Source organism: Diorhabda carinulata, chromosome 10 (genome assembly GCF_026250575.1).
Source record: "Diorhabda carinulata isolate Delta chromosome 10, icDioCari1.1, whole genome shotgun sequence".
NCBI classification, from domain to species: domain Eukaryota; kingdom Metazoa; phylum Arthropoda; class Insecta; order Coleoptera; family Chrysomelidae; genus Diorhabda; species Diorhabda carinulata.
In genome coordinates, this window is record NC_079469.1 from 14,219,466 (window position 1) to 14,235,478 (window position 16,013).

Genomic DNA, 16,013 nt, shown 5'->3' on the forward strand with positions numbered 1-16,013 from the left:
CAATATTTGAATTATTTATGTACTAAAATTCATAATTTTCCTTTGTAATGAAAATTCGATATTGAAATGTTGGATAATTTGGGATTTTGGCGGACGCGCCAAGTGCATTCGCCTATAATTCCCGTTTACTATACAAAAACTGATATTTTGGTGAATGTTCCAGGCGCATTCGCCAAAATTAAACGTTTCAACGTATACAGGGTGAATCTAAGTTCCAATTCAACGAAAACAGATGGTTTTATCGAAATATTAGCGATTTTCCTGGCGCATTCGCCAAATATTCGTTTTTTTTCCAAATTTTAAGCGGGAGATTAACGTTTCATCATATACAGGGTGAGTTTAAGTTGCTAAAAACGAAAACAGATGGTTCTATCAAAATTTCAGTGAATAAGACGGGCGCATCCACCAAATAATCGTTTTTCTCAAATTTTAAACGGGAAATTAACGTTTCAACGTATACAGGGTGAGTCTAAGTTCCAATTGAACGAAAACAGATGGTTTTATCGAAATATTAGCGATTCTCCTGGCGCATTCGCCAAATATTCGTTTTTTTTCCAAATTTTAAGCGGGAGATTAACGTTTCATCATATACAGGGTGAGTTTAAGTTGCTAAAAACGAAAACAGATGGTTCTATCAAAATTTCAGTGAATAAGACGGGCGCATCCACCAAATAATCGTTTTTCTCAAATTTTAAACGGGAAATTAACGTTTCAACGTATACAGGGTGAGTCTAAGTTCCAATTGAACGAAAACAGATGGTTTTATCGAAATATTAGCGATTTTCCTGGCGCATTCGCCAAATATTCGTTTTTTTTCCAAATTTTAAGCGGGAGATTAACGTTTCATCATATACAGGGTGAGTTTAAGTTGCAAATAAACGAAAACAGATGGTTTTATCAAAATTTTAGTGAATAAGACGGGCGCATGCACCAAATAATCGTTTTTCTCAAATTTTAAACGGGAAATTAACGTTTCAACATATACAGGGTGAGTCTAACTTGCAAATAAACGAAAACAGATGGTTTTATTGAAATTTCAGCGTATACGACAGGCGCATTCACCAAATATTCGTTGTTTTCGAATTTTATTTTTGGGAAATTAACGTTTCGATATATACAGGGTGATTCTAAGTTACATATAAACACAATCGTGTTAATGTATACAGGGTGGTTCTAAGCTAGAAATAAACGGAAATAAATCGATTTTATCGTAATTTAATTCAAGAAAATGTACAATTTTTGTACTACAATCGCAAAAAATGTGAAATATAACTAATCCTCTTCCTTGGCTAACTGCATTTCCAAAGAACAACCAGTTTTCCGTTCAACTGGATCGCTATTTTCGTTTTTTCCGTTCAACCCTCCAGATTTTTCGAGTTCCAATTGATTTTCCACCGTATAAGTATCGAGAATTTCAATCTAGAACAAGAATTTTCATATTTCCAGGTTTGTAAAACAAGATTTTTCCTTATACTGCACCTTTTCACCACCTAAAACAACTTTCTCGTCGCTTTTTTTCAATTCGTGCACGTTTCCATCTGATAATTCGCAATCTTCGAATAGATCTTCACTTTCTTTAGCGCCGTCTTCATCTAAACTTGCCATTTCTTCGTCTTCGTACGTCATTCCCATGTCTTCGTAGTGTTTTTTCAAATCGGCGTACGTCAAAGGTCTCGCATCGTCTCGTTTCGTCAAAAAAGTCTCTTTAGCCATCATCAGTTTATCCACGACTTCCAATTCTCTTTTAACGGCTTCGTTGTAATCTCTAATGATTTCTTCGCGTTGCGAACGATATTTCTCTTTGAATTCATCGAATTTTGTCGTAAAGTCCGACATCTGTTGACGAATTTCCGAAATACTGTTGGAAATTTGCAGGGAATTCGAAATTTCCGCCAATTCTTCGTTCTAAAAACCGAAAAAAAAGTCGATTCAATCGACGCACATCGTATATTTACCCATAAATTCATAAAACGCACCTTGGAGCTGGAAATATCTACAGTGTGTCCTTCTATAGTTTGATATATAGGAAAATTTTCAGAAATAATCAATTTTTTTTCAATTACAATCGATTTATCGTCTTCTTTTTGTATTTTGGACGTCGGGTACAGTATAACGTCTCCATCTTCTATTATATCCCCTAAAAATCGATCCCATCAGTTTCGAACGCAGCCATTTTCGTGTTATACAACAAAACTTGCTATTTTGGCGGATGCGCCATTTCCAAATGAGCCTTAATACTCCATATATTGGTCAATATCATCGTCGCGTCAACCCAAATCAGTTCTACTCGTCGTTCATTCGAATTTTTGGCGGATGCGCCGGTCGCCAATAAGCCTTAATGCTCCAAATTTTGGTTAATACCAAAAGCGCGTCCGCCAAATATGAGTTCTAATCGATGTTTTCTCCAAATTATGCGAAATATGAGCTCCAGTGGATGTTTCTCGAAATTTTGGCGAATTCGCCGGCTTCCAATAAGCCTTAATGCTCCAAATTTTGGTTAATACCAAAGGCGCGTCCGCCAAATATGAGTTCTAATCGATGTTTTCTCCAAATTATGCGAAATATGAGCTCTAGTCGATGTTTCTCGAAATTTTGGCGAATTCGCCGGCTTCCAACAAGCCTTAATACTACAAATTTAACTAAAACTCTAGGCGCCTCCGCCAAATATCAATCACTGTGGATGTTTTCTCAAATTATGGCGGATTCGCCTGTCGCGTTCGTCAAAAATTTTTGGCATTAAGACTTATTGGAAGTCGGCGGATCCGCCAAAATTTGAAGAAACATCGACTGGAGCTCATATTTGCCATTATTTGAAGAAACGCCGACTGGGACTGATATTTGGCGGAGGCGCTTAGAATTTTAACCAAAATTTGTAGCATTAAGGCTTATTGGGAGCCGGCGCATTCGCCGAATCAACTTTCGACGCCGTTCATTACCTGGCGGCGTGATTTCGTATTCTTTTTCCGTGGCGTTTCTTCGCGTTTTATTAGTTTCCATCAGCAATCTCAAAGTTTCTTCCCTTTCTTCGTCATCTTTCTTCTTATTTATCGGCGGGAGAATTTGCACGTTTTGTGGGGGTAATTTGATATCCCACTCCAACATTTCCTTGTATCTGAATGAAAATAAAGGAATTTAAAGGAAGATCAAGGACGAAAATATAATTTTTTTCGATACCTAACATCATCGACATTCTCATCTTCGGGTTTATACGAAAATATTTTTTTAATTTCGTCCCTGGTTCGTATTCTACATTCCTCATAATCGACTCCATCATTTTCGATCGAAATTTTATCGCTTTTATCTAAATTTTCGTAAAAAATCATATGTTCGGAAGACCTTTTGTCCTTAACGCCTAAAAATCGAATATAACGCATTTATCGATATCGAAAAGGCGAACGGTACGGTCAAACATCTAAATAACTTCGCGAAACTGATTATAACATGTATTGAAAAACTCACAGGTATCCGTTTCGTACCCCAAACGTTCTCCATCTTCAGTATTCGCTTCACCAACGTTCATTTGAATCGAAACGTCGTTTTCGACACGATCTATTTCTACGTAAACGTCCAAGTCCTCCAAGGCGTCTTCGTATTCGTCTTCTTCTTCATCGTCGTCTTCGATCGATGATTTTTTATTTCTACTTTCTTCTATCGATTTCTTGATCTTCATCAAAGATTTTTGTCTCTTATAATAATCGTCGCATTCGTTTTCTTCCCCGACGATTTCGGGCGATTCATCTTCGTAATTATCAGCTATTATCTTCGTTTCTTCCATTTCTATGATCGGTTTTTCTTCGGCGACCGTATCAGCAGAAGATATTCTACCTACGACGTTTCTTCTTCTTTCTTTATCTTCATATTCTTCGATTACTGATCGTTTTGTTTCTTCAAAGTTTCTTCTTCTTCCCGCATCTTCGATATCCGACCCTTCCGTAGCGTCGCCATCTTCATTTCGTTTTTCTTCATCATCTAAGTCATCTAAATTGACAGTTCTTTCTTCAATTTCTTCATTTTTATATCCACCATCTTCAGTATCTTCATTTTCTTCGATTACTGATCGTTTTGTTTCTTCAAAGTGTCTTCTTCTTCCCGCATCTTCGATATCTGACCTTTCCGTAGCGTCGCCATCTTCAATTCGTTTTTCTTCATCATCTAAGTCATCTAAATTGACAGTTCTTTCTTTAATTTCTTCATTTTTATATCCACCATCTTCAGTATCTTCATTTTCTTCGATTACTGATCGTTTTGTTTCTTCCAAGTGTCTTCTTCTTCCCGCATCTTCTATATCTGACATTTCCGTAGCGTCGCCATCTTCAATTCGTTTTTCTTCATCATCTAAGTCATCTAAATTGACAGTTCTTTCTTTAATTTCTTCATTTTTATATCCACCATCTTCAGTATCTTCATTTTCTTCGATTACTGATCGTTTTGTTTCTTCCAAGTGTCTTCTTCTTCCCGCATCTTCTATATCTGACATTTCCGTAGCGTCGCCATCTTCAATTCGTTTTTCTTCATCATCTAAGTCATCTAAATTGACAGTTCTTTCTTTAATTTCTTCATTTTTATATCCACCATCTTCAGTATCTTCATTTTCTTCGATTACTGATCGTTTTGTTTCTTCCAAGTGTCTTCTTCTTCCCGCATCTTCTATATCTGACATTTCCGTATCGTCGCCATCTTCATTTGGTTCTTCTTCCGTATCTAATTCATCACAATTGATTATTCCTTCTTCGATTTCTTCTCTATCGTCTCCATCTTCTTTTTCATTTCCATTTTCTTCGTTTTCTGCTGATGTTTTAGCTTTAAAGTTTCTTCTTCTTCCTACATCTTCAATATCCATTGGTACCGTATGGTCTACGTCATTTTTGGCGATATTAAATCTTCGCAAATCGTCGCTTTCTTCATTTTGGTGTTCTTTCGTTACTACGTCATCGAAATTGTCCGTTTCCTCTTTAGTTTCTTCCCTATCGACTTTTGTATCTTCGTTTTCTTCGATTTCCGATAGTTTTCGTGCTTCGACGTTTCTTCTTCGTCCTCCATCTTCAATGTACGTCGTTTTCGTACGATCTACGTCGTTTTCCGTTACATTTAACCTTCCGGGAACGTCGCTTTCTTCATTTTTATATCTAGATTCTTTGATATCTTCATTTTCTTCCGTATCGGTATCATCGGAATCACCAGCTTCTTCTTTTATATCTAAAAATAGACCGAAATCGGAATTGTCGTTTCCTGTCGTTATATCTTCGTTAGGTGGATCTTCAGGCGTATTATTTTCGTCGAATATCCTTTTTGGATCCTTCCTGGATTCCAAAAATTCTTCGAAAGTCATCGAACGCGTAGTGGAACGCGTTTTCTTCACCAATTCGATCGCCGCTTCTTTCGCTTTTCGTCTATTTCTTTCGATCGTATCTTCAACATCGATATCTTCGATTTCCGCTTGAATCTCATCGGTATCTTCGTCGTTTTTCGGCATTTCTTCTTCTTCGTTACGATTAACGACGTCACCGCTATCGATACTTTCGTTTACCGCACTGGTAGTAGGTAATTGTTCTTCACCGGTGATTTCTTCGACCAAAAATCTACTTTTGAACGCTGAAATTGAATAATCGTAACGAAATAATCGAAAAATAATAAAAATATATCGACAAACTTTTAGTACTAAAATCGAAAATTCTTTCCCTGTATTCTTCGTACTCCCTCGTATCGGCTATTTGGTTATCTTCCATGAAATTATCGTCTGATGACGAAGACGACGAGGAAGAAACGTTTTCTAGTGCAACATTATCGTTAATTAAAACGAGACTTTCCGTATCGCTTTCCGAATCCCCCACCGAAGTCCCTTGTCCGCTGTCGCATTGTTGTCTACGCTCTTCCAAATGCCTTTCTCGAATCCTCATTATGGCTATGTTAAAATTTAAAAAAAATCAATTTTCGTCCATTATATTAACCGGATTTAGTTACCGTTGACGCTTTCCATCATTTTTTGACGTTCCCTATCGATCCAACGTTGCCTTTCCGCCGATTCTTCTGTAACTCCTCCCCTTTCCCTATAAAAATTCGTATTTACCATATATGGTAATAAATAATAGGCTATATAACCTCACCAAGCTTCCGCGCATGCCCTATCGCGCGGAAATACCGGTCTATCATCTAAATATTGTAATTGTTTCTAAAAACAAAAAACAAAAAAATAAACAAATATGATAATTTTTGTTTAAAAAAATACTGACGCAAGCTATGATCAATGTTTTTCTATAAGCAGGAATCTTCCTTATAACTGGGTTACCCATTAGATTCAATACTCTTAAGCCCGCCATTTTGCCGACGACCTCTACGATTAGGGGATCGTCTACGTGGTTATTGGATAAATCCAATACGGAAAGTTCATGTAATTGTGTTAAATGTTCAAAATCTTCCAATTTCTCCACGTAATTATGAGACATGTTTAAAGTATGGAGAGGTTTAATGCAATCTTAAAATAAAAATAAACATCCCGCCATCTATCGGTTGACATTTAAATTAAGAACGTACCTAAATTTTCGATTTTCTTTACTTGATTATAAGATATGTTTAGGGTATCCAAAATAGGGCAACATTCTAAATTCTCGATTTTTTTAATCAGATTATAATGTAGAAAAAGACTTCTTAATTGTTTTTGGTTATCTAAACCGCTTATTTCTCTAATTCCGTTATTTTCTAACCACAAACATTTCAACCCTGTATATTCCTCCAAATTTTCAATATAAGAAAACCCTTTGAAATGTAAATACAGTACGTCGTTTAAATGCGGAGTTTGATATAATCTTTGCTCCTTACAATGTTTTCTCAGATATTCCTTAGTCATTCTGAAATATTTGTTTAAAAATTTCTTGTAGAAAAAAAATTTTATACGATTTACCTCGGTCCTTTACATAATTCATCGAGAGCTGGATTACCGCTATAATATTCTTTTTTTGGTAATTTTTCTTCATTTTGTGAAGCACGTTCTGCTATAATTGGCATTTTCTATATATATTTTTTTAGATAAAAATTATTGACTAAACATCTCGTTGCCTCAGATACCATTTTGGCGCCATTACAACTGACAGCTTTGTTCGAATAAATAATCATAGACAAACGAAAAAGTTGTGAGGTATTCATCACAATAAATATAAAATTAATTATAATGTTTACTTGTTTATATCATTTTTTAATTTGAGAAAATTGTTAAAATTCCATAACAAGATAATTGACGTAGTGACAAATTTATTTTCTCTATCGGGTTATATTAGAAATGTCAATTATCTATAATAAAAAAAAGAAGACGACTGTCGTTTAAGTTAATATTTAGTAATAATGTATTACTTATAATAAAATATATGAAAATATTTTGAAAATAAAGTTATATAAGGTTCAATGATTTTTTTGTTTTTTCCCTTTTCACATTATAAAAATTGATGCTCATAGAGATAACTAAGCATAAATGTTTAATTAACAAAAGTTATTTTTCATATTAATTTTAAATAGGTGATAAAATTTTTTGTTAATATCACGAAAGTTTATTGAAAATTTAATAAAAGTATTGTTAAACTTACCTGTTAAAAGTTTCCTATTATTTAATTCGAAGTTGAATCAACACATAATAAATATAGAGAAAGAAACATAATGAAAATCAATATTTCTCTCATTTTTATTATACTCGGACATTAAATAAGGTGTTAAATGAGTGAACAGCATATACAAAAACGTTTTATATTATCTTCAGTGCCACAAAAGTGATATAAATAAAATTCTAACACATTCAATGTCTTTTGCTTCGCTTTTTTTGTTTCTTGGCCCCTTTAACGAAACACCAATCCACAGCAATGGTTTGCCCCAACAAAGAAGACCCGTTCAATTCCTCTCTAGCACTAGCGGCTTCCTCGTATGTACCGTATTCAATTAAAGCGTAACCTTTCAAAAACCCAGTTCTTCTATCCAAATTAATACTAATATTTTTAATAACACCGTAATCGGAAAACTTTTTACTCAGATCTTCTTCCGTGGCTTCTTCGTGAACGGATGTAACGAATAATATCCATCCTTCGACTGATTTTTGGGGACCTTGTTCGTCTCCATGTTCTCCGGCGTCTATTGATTCGTAACCTCGTATTTTTTCGTGTTCTCTACCTTCACCGGGACCGAAACCGCGTCCTTTTCTTTTGATTACTTTATCTTTTAATCTTAAAACACTTTGTTCACCTTCGTCTTCAACATCTAAATCGACAGCGTCGTTTATATCTAATACATCGGCCATTGTGTAGAAACTATTGATGATGATATTTAACCTCATAAAATGAATGACATATAAAAAGCGTTCCATTGTGTAATTTGTTATAAACATCGAGTTTATTTCATTACGATTTATTTAGAAGATTTATGATGTTATTAATTAATTTGAAAAAATAAAAAGTAATATTTTACCAATTATTCATGTATTACAGTAGTAAAAATTGATTAATATCGTTAGATTTAGTTATATAGTTACACTATTGATACACTTTAGCTAACGTACTTTTAGTTTTATTATTATTAAGGAATCAAATTTCGAAATTAACTACGAAATGGAAATAAAAAGGTTGCCAATAATTGTTTGTAATAGTGCGTGGGAGGATAATTCGGGAAACAATTTAAAAAAAACGTTGCATAATGAAATTTTTTAAATGATATCGTCAACGCTAGAGGTCGCTTTTTAATTAAAGTTTTAGTTATAAGTCTTATATTTATGTTAATTAATGATTAATTTGTTTTCTTATCCAATTAATATAGTAATGATATGGAAAGTTTATTTATTATCGATATTATAATTATTTTACGAATGATAAAAAGTCCTATACGAATGACGTATGTCAAATTTTTGACAGACCGTTGAGAATGTATACACACCTTAACTGTCTTTTTATACCAAGAGGGGAACCAAATCAAAAACAGTTAAAAAATCCAAGCTACGAGGTTTTTTTCGAAAAAAATAACGATGTGGTTGATACTTTTTGAATTATTAAGGTGATATTTATACCCTATTAATATTTAATACGAATTTTAATATTAATAATAATAAAAAAAATGGAAGAAGGTAAAGTTATTAACCAACACCAAGGATCAGTTTGTAGTGATTCGAATAGTGAGACTACCATAAGAAACGAGGGTGAGTTGAAAATTAGTTACATAAAAATATATTTCGTAAATTTCTAGTAATAAAAAGCTAGGTTATGTTTAATTTCAATTTCAGGTTTTTTTAATAAAATATATTTGATTGGTAGTATAGCGAACGATTCGGAAATTTTTACAGCAGCTCAAACTTTCGGTTTCCCAGTTTTAACTTCGATCGAACCACTAGATTTTAAAGAAAATGAAAGTACTTCGACGATTTTCGTTGTGGAAAATTTCGAGGGAGAAATATTCGAAAAATTATACAGGTAAGTCGTAATTTTGACGCTAATTACGTGTAATTTCGCGAAATTTCGTAGTGTCGTATGTTTATTTCGAGTTTTTAGTGGTTTTTAGTGTTTTTGTTTTATTTGTTAGATCAAAATTACAATTATTGGGCCCCGTAGCTCTCAAACAACTGGCTCTTAAGAAAGAAAAATTACCTTTTAATACTAGGCCTCTATATAATTTAGCAATGACGGGGGTAATCGTTTGTTTTACTGGATTTCGAGAAAAAGGAGAATTGGTAAGTTTCGCTATTAAGTAAAAATTTATTTACAAGGGTCGTTGTAAAAATATTCTCATCGTTTTTTTTTTATTTAAAAGGCGAAATTAGTGAGTTTGATACATCACATGGGAGGTTCCATTAGGAAGGATATGTCTTCAAAGGTGACCCATCTGATAGCAAATACAGTGGGAGGTGAAAAGTATCAATATGCTTCGACGTTTCGAGTACCGATTATGAATCCCAGTTGGGTTGTGGACAGTTGGGAGAACAGGCACGATCTCGATTTCACAGTTACCCGGGAAGATTTTGTCGTGAGTTGATTTTTTTGTTTTTCCATCCTGATAAATCGACCACCCTGTACCCATCCTAGCTCGAATCATCATAAATTGACCACCCTATATGATTGTATTGCGTCCTGATGTGAATTTTCATTCTATCGCGACCAAAAATTGATTTAAATGTGTTTTTATATGAATTTTATTGTACGGGGTGAGTCGAAATTATCGTTTCGCTTCCGTATCTACCCGGTTTGGAATGATGATAAATTGACTACATTGTATAACTTAATTTTACAAAATTTCGTATACAGGGCGAATTAAAATTAGAATCGTCATGAAAACACTCAAGTTTATAAAATTTTGTATACAAGGTGGTTGAAATTAAAATCATGTTAAAAATGCGTTGGGTCATAAAATGTGGTATACAGGTGAGTCGAAGATTACGTTTACGAATTCGGAACGTTTTTTTGGCGATTTATCGATGTCCAGATTGTCGAAAATTGGTACTTCCGGTGTTACACATAATTGCCTAGGTTGATTTCCGTTTTTTGAACAGGATTTCTGTATTCACAATGGCAATTGCTTTTGATTATAAAAAAATGTTTCTCTTCATAGAAAAATGATTTTTCTTCGATTCATCAATCAATTAAGATAACCTAACCTAATCTCATGTAACCTAACCTCACGTAAGCTAACCTAACATAACCTAACCTAATCTAAATCTTACTTAATGTAACCTAACATAATCTAGTTTCTATTACGAACCTGAACGATACGAAAGTATCCCCGTTTTTTTTTCGAGTCTAATAACGATTTTATCATTTCGAATAGGCCAAACATCGTTTGAAGCCGTTCCACGGTGCCAAAGTGAGTTTCGTCGGTTTCCCCGAAGACGAAGAGAAACACATGTGCGAAGTATTGGTTTTGAACGGCGGTACCGTAACGAATACCGCCGATCCGGCTTGTACGCACGTCGTAAGTAAAAATGAAAATTTACGAAACTTCGTATCCGGATGTGACGTCATTCGTCGTTTTTCAGGTTGTGGACGAGTGTACGGTGACGGAACGGCCGGAAACGTCGTCGAAAGCTTGGATAGTTAAAGCCGAATGGTTCTGGACGTCTGTGCAGAAGGAGACCAGTCTAGTGGAGAAGGATTATCAATTGGACGATGTAAGTATCTCGAATCGATCGATTTTTATTGGTGTCTATCGATTTCTGTCGGTGTTTATCGATTTTTTATCGGTTAATACTGATTTTTATCGGTGATTATCGATTTTTTATCGGGTTTTATCAATCTCTTATCGATGATTTTCAATTTTTTATTGGTATTTATCGACTTTCTATCGGGTTTAGCGATTTTTGATCGATAATTATCGATTTTTATCGGTGATTATCGATTTTTTATCCGTTATTAACGATTTTTTATCGGTATGTATCGTTTTTTATTGTTGTGTATCGATTATTTACCGGTATTTATCGATTTTCTATTGGTTTTTGTTGTTTTCTCAGTATTTGGATCATGTTTTGTCGCCGTCCGGTCGGAGGGAATCGAACATCACGCCCGGGGGATCGGCAAGAAGGAGGAAAAGGAAGCTTCTATTGTCGTCTTTGGTGCATCCCCAATCGCCGGCGGTAACAAAAAGGAGATCGTCGGTCAGCGACGCCGGTTTGTTATCAGTTTCCGGATCCTTCTTGGATTGCACCACGAGTCCTTCGAAGGAGATATCGGACGGCGTCGAACCGGCGGGAATCGATACGCCTAGGAAGGGTTTCACTCAAAGGCACAGGGTGTTTTTGGAATTGGTGCAGACCGAAACGAATTACGTCGATATTTTGCATACGATTATGACGGTGAGTAGAAGTTTTTTATCGACTTTCGTCGTTTTCTGGCTCTTCAGTCCATAGAAATGACATCAAAACGTTGTTCCGTGGCTTGAATCCACTAAAAAGTTTTGTACATTACTAAATGTTGTAGTTCTGTGGTTTATATAATCGAAATCGATTGGGTGTGACTTTTTCTTGTAGATCTATGGTCGAAATAATCGAAACCATTGGTAGTATTACTTTATGATGTAGTTCTATGGTCGTTTGTGTTTCGTTTTTAGATGTTCAAGAAACACTTGGAAGAGATGCCGGAAGAGGAGGCGCTCCTCAACAACACCGAATTGAATCTAATATTCGGCAAAATCCCGTTGATATACGAATCTCACGTCAAGATGTTGGACGAATTGCGTTGGACGGCGGCGCACTGGAGCGAAGATCAAAGCATCGGCAACGTAATCGTCAAATATTCGACGAGCCTACAAAAGGCTTATCCGCCGTTCATAAATTATTTCGAGGAAATGAAGGAGGTTTTGTGCCAATGCGATCAGAACAAACCGAGATTTCACGCGTTCCTCAAAGCATGTCAGACTCGATCCGAATGCGGCAGACAGAGTTTACAGGAATTGATGATTCGACCTGTACAACGCTTGGGTAGCATCAGCCTATTGTTAAACGGTAAGAAAAATCGAGTTCCTTCGTTCGAACCGTCGAAAACTCCTATTTCGATGGTTCTATCTAAATAAACGTGTCGATTGTCGATTTTTAAGTGTAGTTCTATGATTATCGGATCGTGGAAACGTCGAAATTTCAATTTGGCGTTGTAGTTCTATGGTTCGGATCATCTAACTATCGAATAAAACGACATTCGAAGTTTGAATTTTTGTTTTTGTGTTTCGAATAATCGAAATAGTTGAAATTTCACTTTTAAGTGTAATTCTATGGTTTTCGAATCATGGAAACGTTGAAATTCCATTCACCGTTCTAATTCTGTGGTTCGAATCATGGAATTATCAAATAAAACGACATTTATCGTCTAACGTTCAATTTTTGCATGTATTTATCGATTTTTTATAGGTATTTATCGTTTTTTATCGGTAATTGTCGATTATAAACGATGTCTATCGATTTTTTATCGGTGATTATCGATTTTTAATCTGTGATTATCGATTTTTATCAATGTCTAACGATTTTTTTATCGGTGATTATCGATTTTTATCGATGTCTATCGGTTTTATATCGGTGATTATCGATGTCTATCGATTTTTTATCGGTAATTACCGATTTTTATCGATGTCTATCTGTTTTATATCGGTGATTATCAATTTTTTACCGATATTTATCAACTATCAAATAAAACGACATTTGACGTTCAACTCCAACGAAAAAGTATAATTTACGATGTAATTCTATGGTTGTAACTAACTCAACGTATCAATTGTCATTTAAAAGTTTACATTCCATGGTTTTCGAGTCATAGAAACGTTGAAATTTCAGTTGGCGTTCTAATTATATGGTTCGGATCATCGAACCATCAAATAGAATGACATTTGACGTTTGAATTTTTGTTTTTGTGATTAGAATCATCGAAATATATTGAATTTCACTTTAATTGTAGTTATATGACTCAAATTATGGAAATGGGCAATGAAATTTCACTATTAGTTTTAGTTCTGTGGTTCAAATCATCCGAGTACTTTAAATTTTCACTTTAAATTGTAGTTTTGTGGTTTTAGGTAATCGAAATTGTCCCAATTTCACTATAAATTGTAGTTCTGTGGTTTTAGGTAATCGAAATAGTCGTAATTTCACTATAAATTGTAGATCTATGGTTTTAGATCATCTAAATTGTTCGAATTTCATTATAAATTGTAGATGTATGGGTTTAGATAATCGAAATAGTCGTAATTTCACTATAAATTAGAATTCTATGGATTCAGAACTTAGAATTAGTCGTAATTTCACTTCATATCGTAGAAATAACCGATTTAGTTCTATGGTTTATATTACACATATTTATGTACACAGATATTTTGAAAAATACTCCGAAATCGAATCCGGACCATTCGGCATTGGAACAAGCTTTGGCCGCTCTCAGGGAAGTGATGACGCATATCAACGAGGATAAAAGGAAAGCGGAAGGGCAAGTGACGCTGTTCAACATCTTCAACGACATCGACAATTGCCCGGTGAGTTCTGGTCTGGTGGAACACCCAACGACCCTCCCCTCCCACCACCCTCCCTGCCTCCAATTATTAATCGGTCGGTCGTTTCGTTTTACAGCCGGACATCGTTTCGTCGCACAGAAATTTCATCGCCAGGGCCGAGGTGATTCAACTGTCCTCCTCCGAGGGTTTGGCTAGCAAAGGGAACAACCTCGTGCTGTTCCTGTTCTCTGATCAATTGGAAGTTTGCAAGAAGAAATCGAAATCGTTCAACAGTTTGAAGAGTCCGTCGAGCGTCGCGGCGGGCGTCCAAAACAGGCAGCTGGTTAAGCCGTACAAACACGTGCGATTGTTGGCGTTGAATACCATCAAACGCGTCATCAATATAAAGGAAACGGAAGATTGCCAGAAGGTTTTCAGTTTGGTTTGTCGGAATAACGACGATTTGAAGGAGAAATTATATTCGTTTTCGATGGCCGACGAGGAGGCCGATAAGGTGTCGTTTTTGAAGACGTTGACGCGACAAATGGCAAATAACGCGTGCACCGCCGATGCGGTAAGTCGATAAAAAGCTTTCAGGAAAACCAAGCTTTTAATATTTCACGCCCAAACTTGATTTTACTAATTTTTACTGAATATTTGGCGCCCAAAATCGTTTTTTAACGATAATATAGTTAACCTCCCCCCTTTTTTAGGACAAATTCATGGCTTACCTGGAACCCCAACAATTAGACATAGATACCAGTGACGTGAATAACGGAACGTTTTCAAAGGCGTTCAAATTCGCGACGAATCGATTGAAAGTCGGCCGAGCTTTTTCGTTCAATAAAACGCCGTCGAAATTGAAGAGGGCGGTATCGTCGATGATGTCGCCGTTCGGCAGTTCGACGAATCTAACGCCCGCTTCGCAATTGGCCCAAATGAAATTAGCCAGCTACAGTAATATCAACGTAAGTTCAATTTTTTTTCACGAATATTCGTTTAAAATACTCATTAATTGATGAGTATTTTTAATTAATTTCGTGTAAAACGAGTCAAAAAAGAATGTCTGGGACTCGTTAATCGTGGATTTTCCAGAAAAACTCCCAAATTCATCGATTTTGTACTAAAAACTCATCAATTAATGAGTATATTTAATGTATTTGTTGTAAAATGACTTAGCTCCAAGAATATTGAGCTAGAGATTCATTAAAAATGTAATGGATTCATTAATTGATGAGTATTTTGAAGGAATGTAGTATGAAACAGGTCAAATATATATCAGGAACTCATTAATAATATATGGTAGACCATTTTCGAGTAAATCGAGTTCGGTTATTCGATTTCATGAAAAAAATTCGTTGATTGGTGAGTATTTTGTATAAAATCAGTCTAAAACGAGTCAAATATAGATCTGGATCATAAATAATGTACCGGAGACTCAGTAATGTACGATTTTCAAGAAATCTATGCCAAAGTCGTCGATTTTATACAAAAGACTCATTAATTGATGAGTGTTCTGAATGAAATTCGTGTAAAACGAGCCGAATATAGATCAGGGATTCGTAAATAAGATATTGAAGACGATTTTCGAGTAAAACGAGCTCGATTAATCGATTTTGGTAACAAATACTCATTAATTGATGAGTATCTTTTTTGCAGGAATTAGGTAGCGCCGACAAATGTAACGATTCCCAACCGGTAGCTCCGATGTCTGTACAACCGACGCGGAAAATGAAAACATCCTCATTGGGCCCTAACGCTCTGAAACGTTTATAACGCACAATTTATACGAAATATTATTTATAGTTGTTGTATATAGACATTTTAATCGATAAGAGTATATTTTAACCTAAAATATTTGTAATTAGTTTATATTTTGAAAAAAAATCAGGTGTAAATTTTATAAATTCATTAAAGATTTTCGAAAAAAAAAACAAAAAAAAACGAATACAGTAGTTTTGTACATCGTTATGAATCACCTTATAGGTGAATATCGGCTTATAAATACTGAAATATATCGTTTTAAAGCAAAGATCTTGTTTTTATTCCCGTTTTCCAATGGAAATTGCTTTTTCTCGTCGATTTTGGTACCG

At 35.0% G+C, this 16,013-nt stretch overlaps 3 protein-coding genes across 3 annotated transcripts; 1 reads left to right on the forward strand and 2 right to left on the reverse strand.

Annotated features, from left to right (window-relative positions):
* Positions 1-1,201: 1,201 nt before the first annotated feature.
* On the reverse strand, positions 1,202-7,083 carry LOC130898809 (dynein axonemal assembly factor 1 homolog). Its single transcript, XM_057808344.1, has 12 exons — positions 6,899-7,083; positions 6,532-6,845; positions 6,231-6,472; positions 6,105-6,169; positions 5,962-6,047; positions 5,651-5,902; positions 3,460-5,592; positions 3,175-3,352; positions 2,937-3,112; positions 1,977-2,137; positions 1,480-1,905; positions 1,202-1,419 (listed from the first exon to the last, which is right to left on the reverse strand). The coding sequence occupies exons 1-12, from the start codon at positions 7,000-7,002 to the stop codon at positions 1,273-1,275; spliced, it is 4,284 nt and encodes a 1,427-aa protein (XP_057664327.1). The 5' UTR covers positions 7,003-7,083; the 3' UTR covers positions 1,202-1,272.
* Positions 7,084-7,717: 634 nt separating this feature from the next.
* LOC130898539 (RNA-binding protein 8A) lies at positions 7,718-8,317 on the reverse strand. Its single transcript, XM_057807919.1, has one exon. It carries the CDS (start codon positions 8,309-8,311, stop codon positions 7,781-7,783), a length of 531 nt encoding a protein of 176 aa, XP_057663902.1. The 5' UTR covers positions 8,312-8,317; the 3' UTR covers positions 7,718-7,780.
* Positions 8,318-8,877: 560 nt separating this feature from the next.
* Positions 8,878-15,864, forward strand: LOC130898434 (protein ECT2). Its single transcript, XM_057807747.1, has 12 exons — positions 8,878-9,163; positions 9,248-9,434; positions 9,544-9,691; positions 9,772-9,984; positions 10,783-10,926; positions 10,991-11,122; positions 11,462-11,803; positions 12,058-12,451; positions 13,802-13,962; positions 14,057-14,494; positions 14,634-14,888; positions 15,580-15,864. Exons 1-12 carry the CDS (start codon positions 9,082-9,084, stop codon positions 15,694-15,696), a joined length of 2,613 nt encoding a protein of 870 aa, XP_057663730.1. The 5' UTR covers positions 8,878-9,081; the 3' UTR covers positions 15,697-15,864.
* The last annotated feature ends 149 nt before the right edge of the window (positions 15,865-16,013 follow it).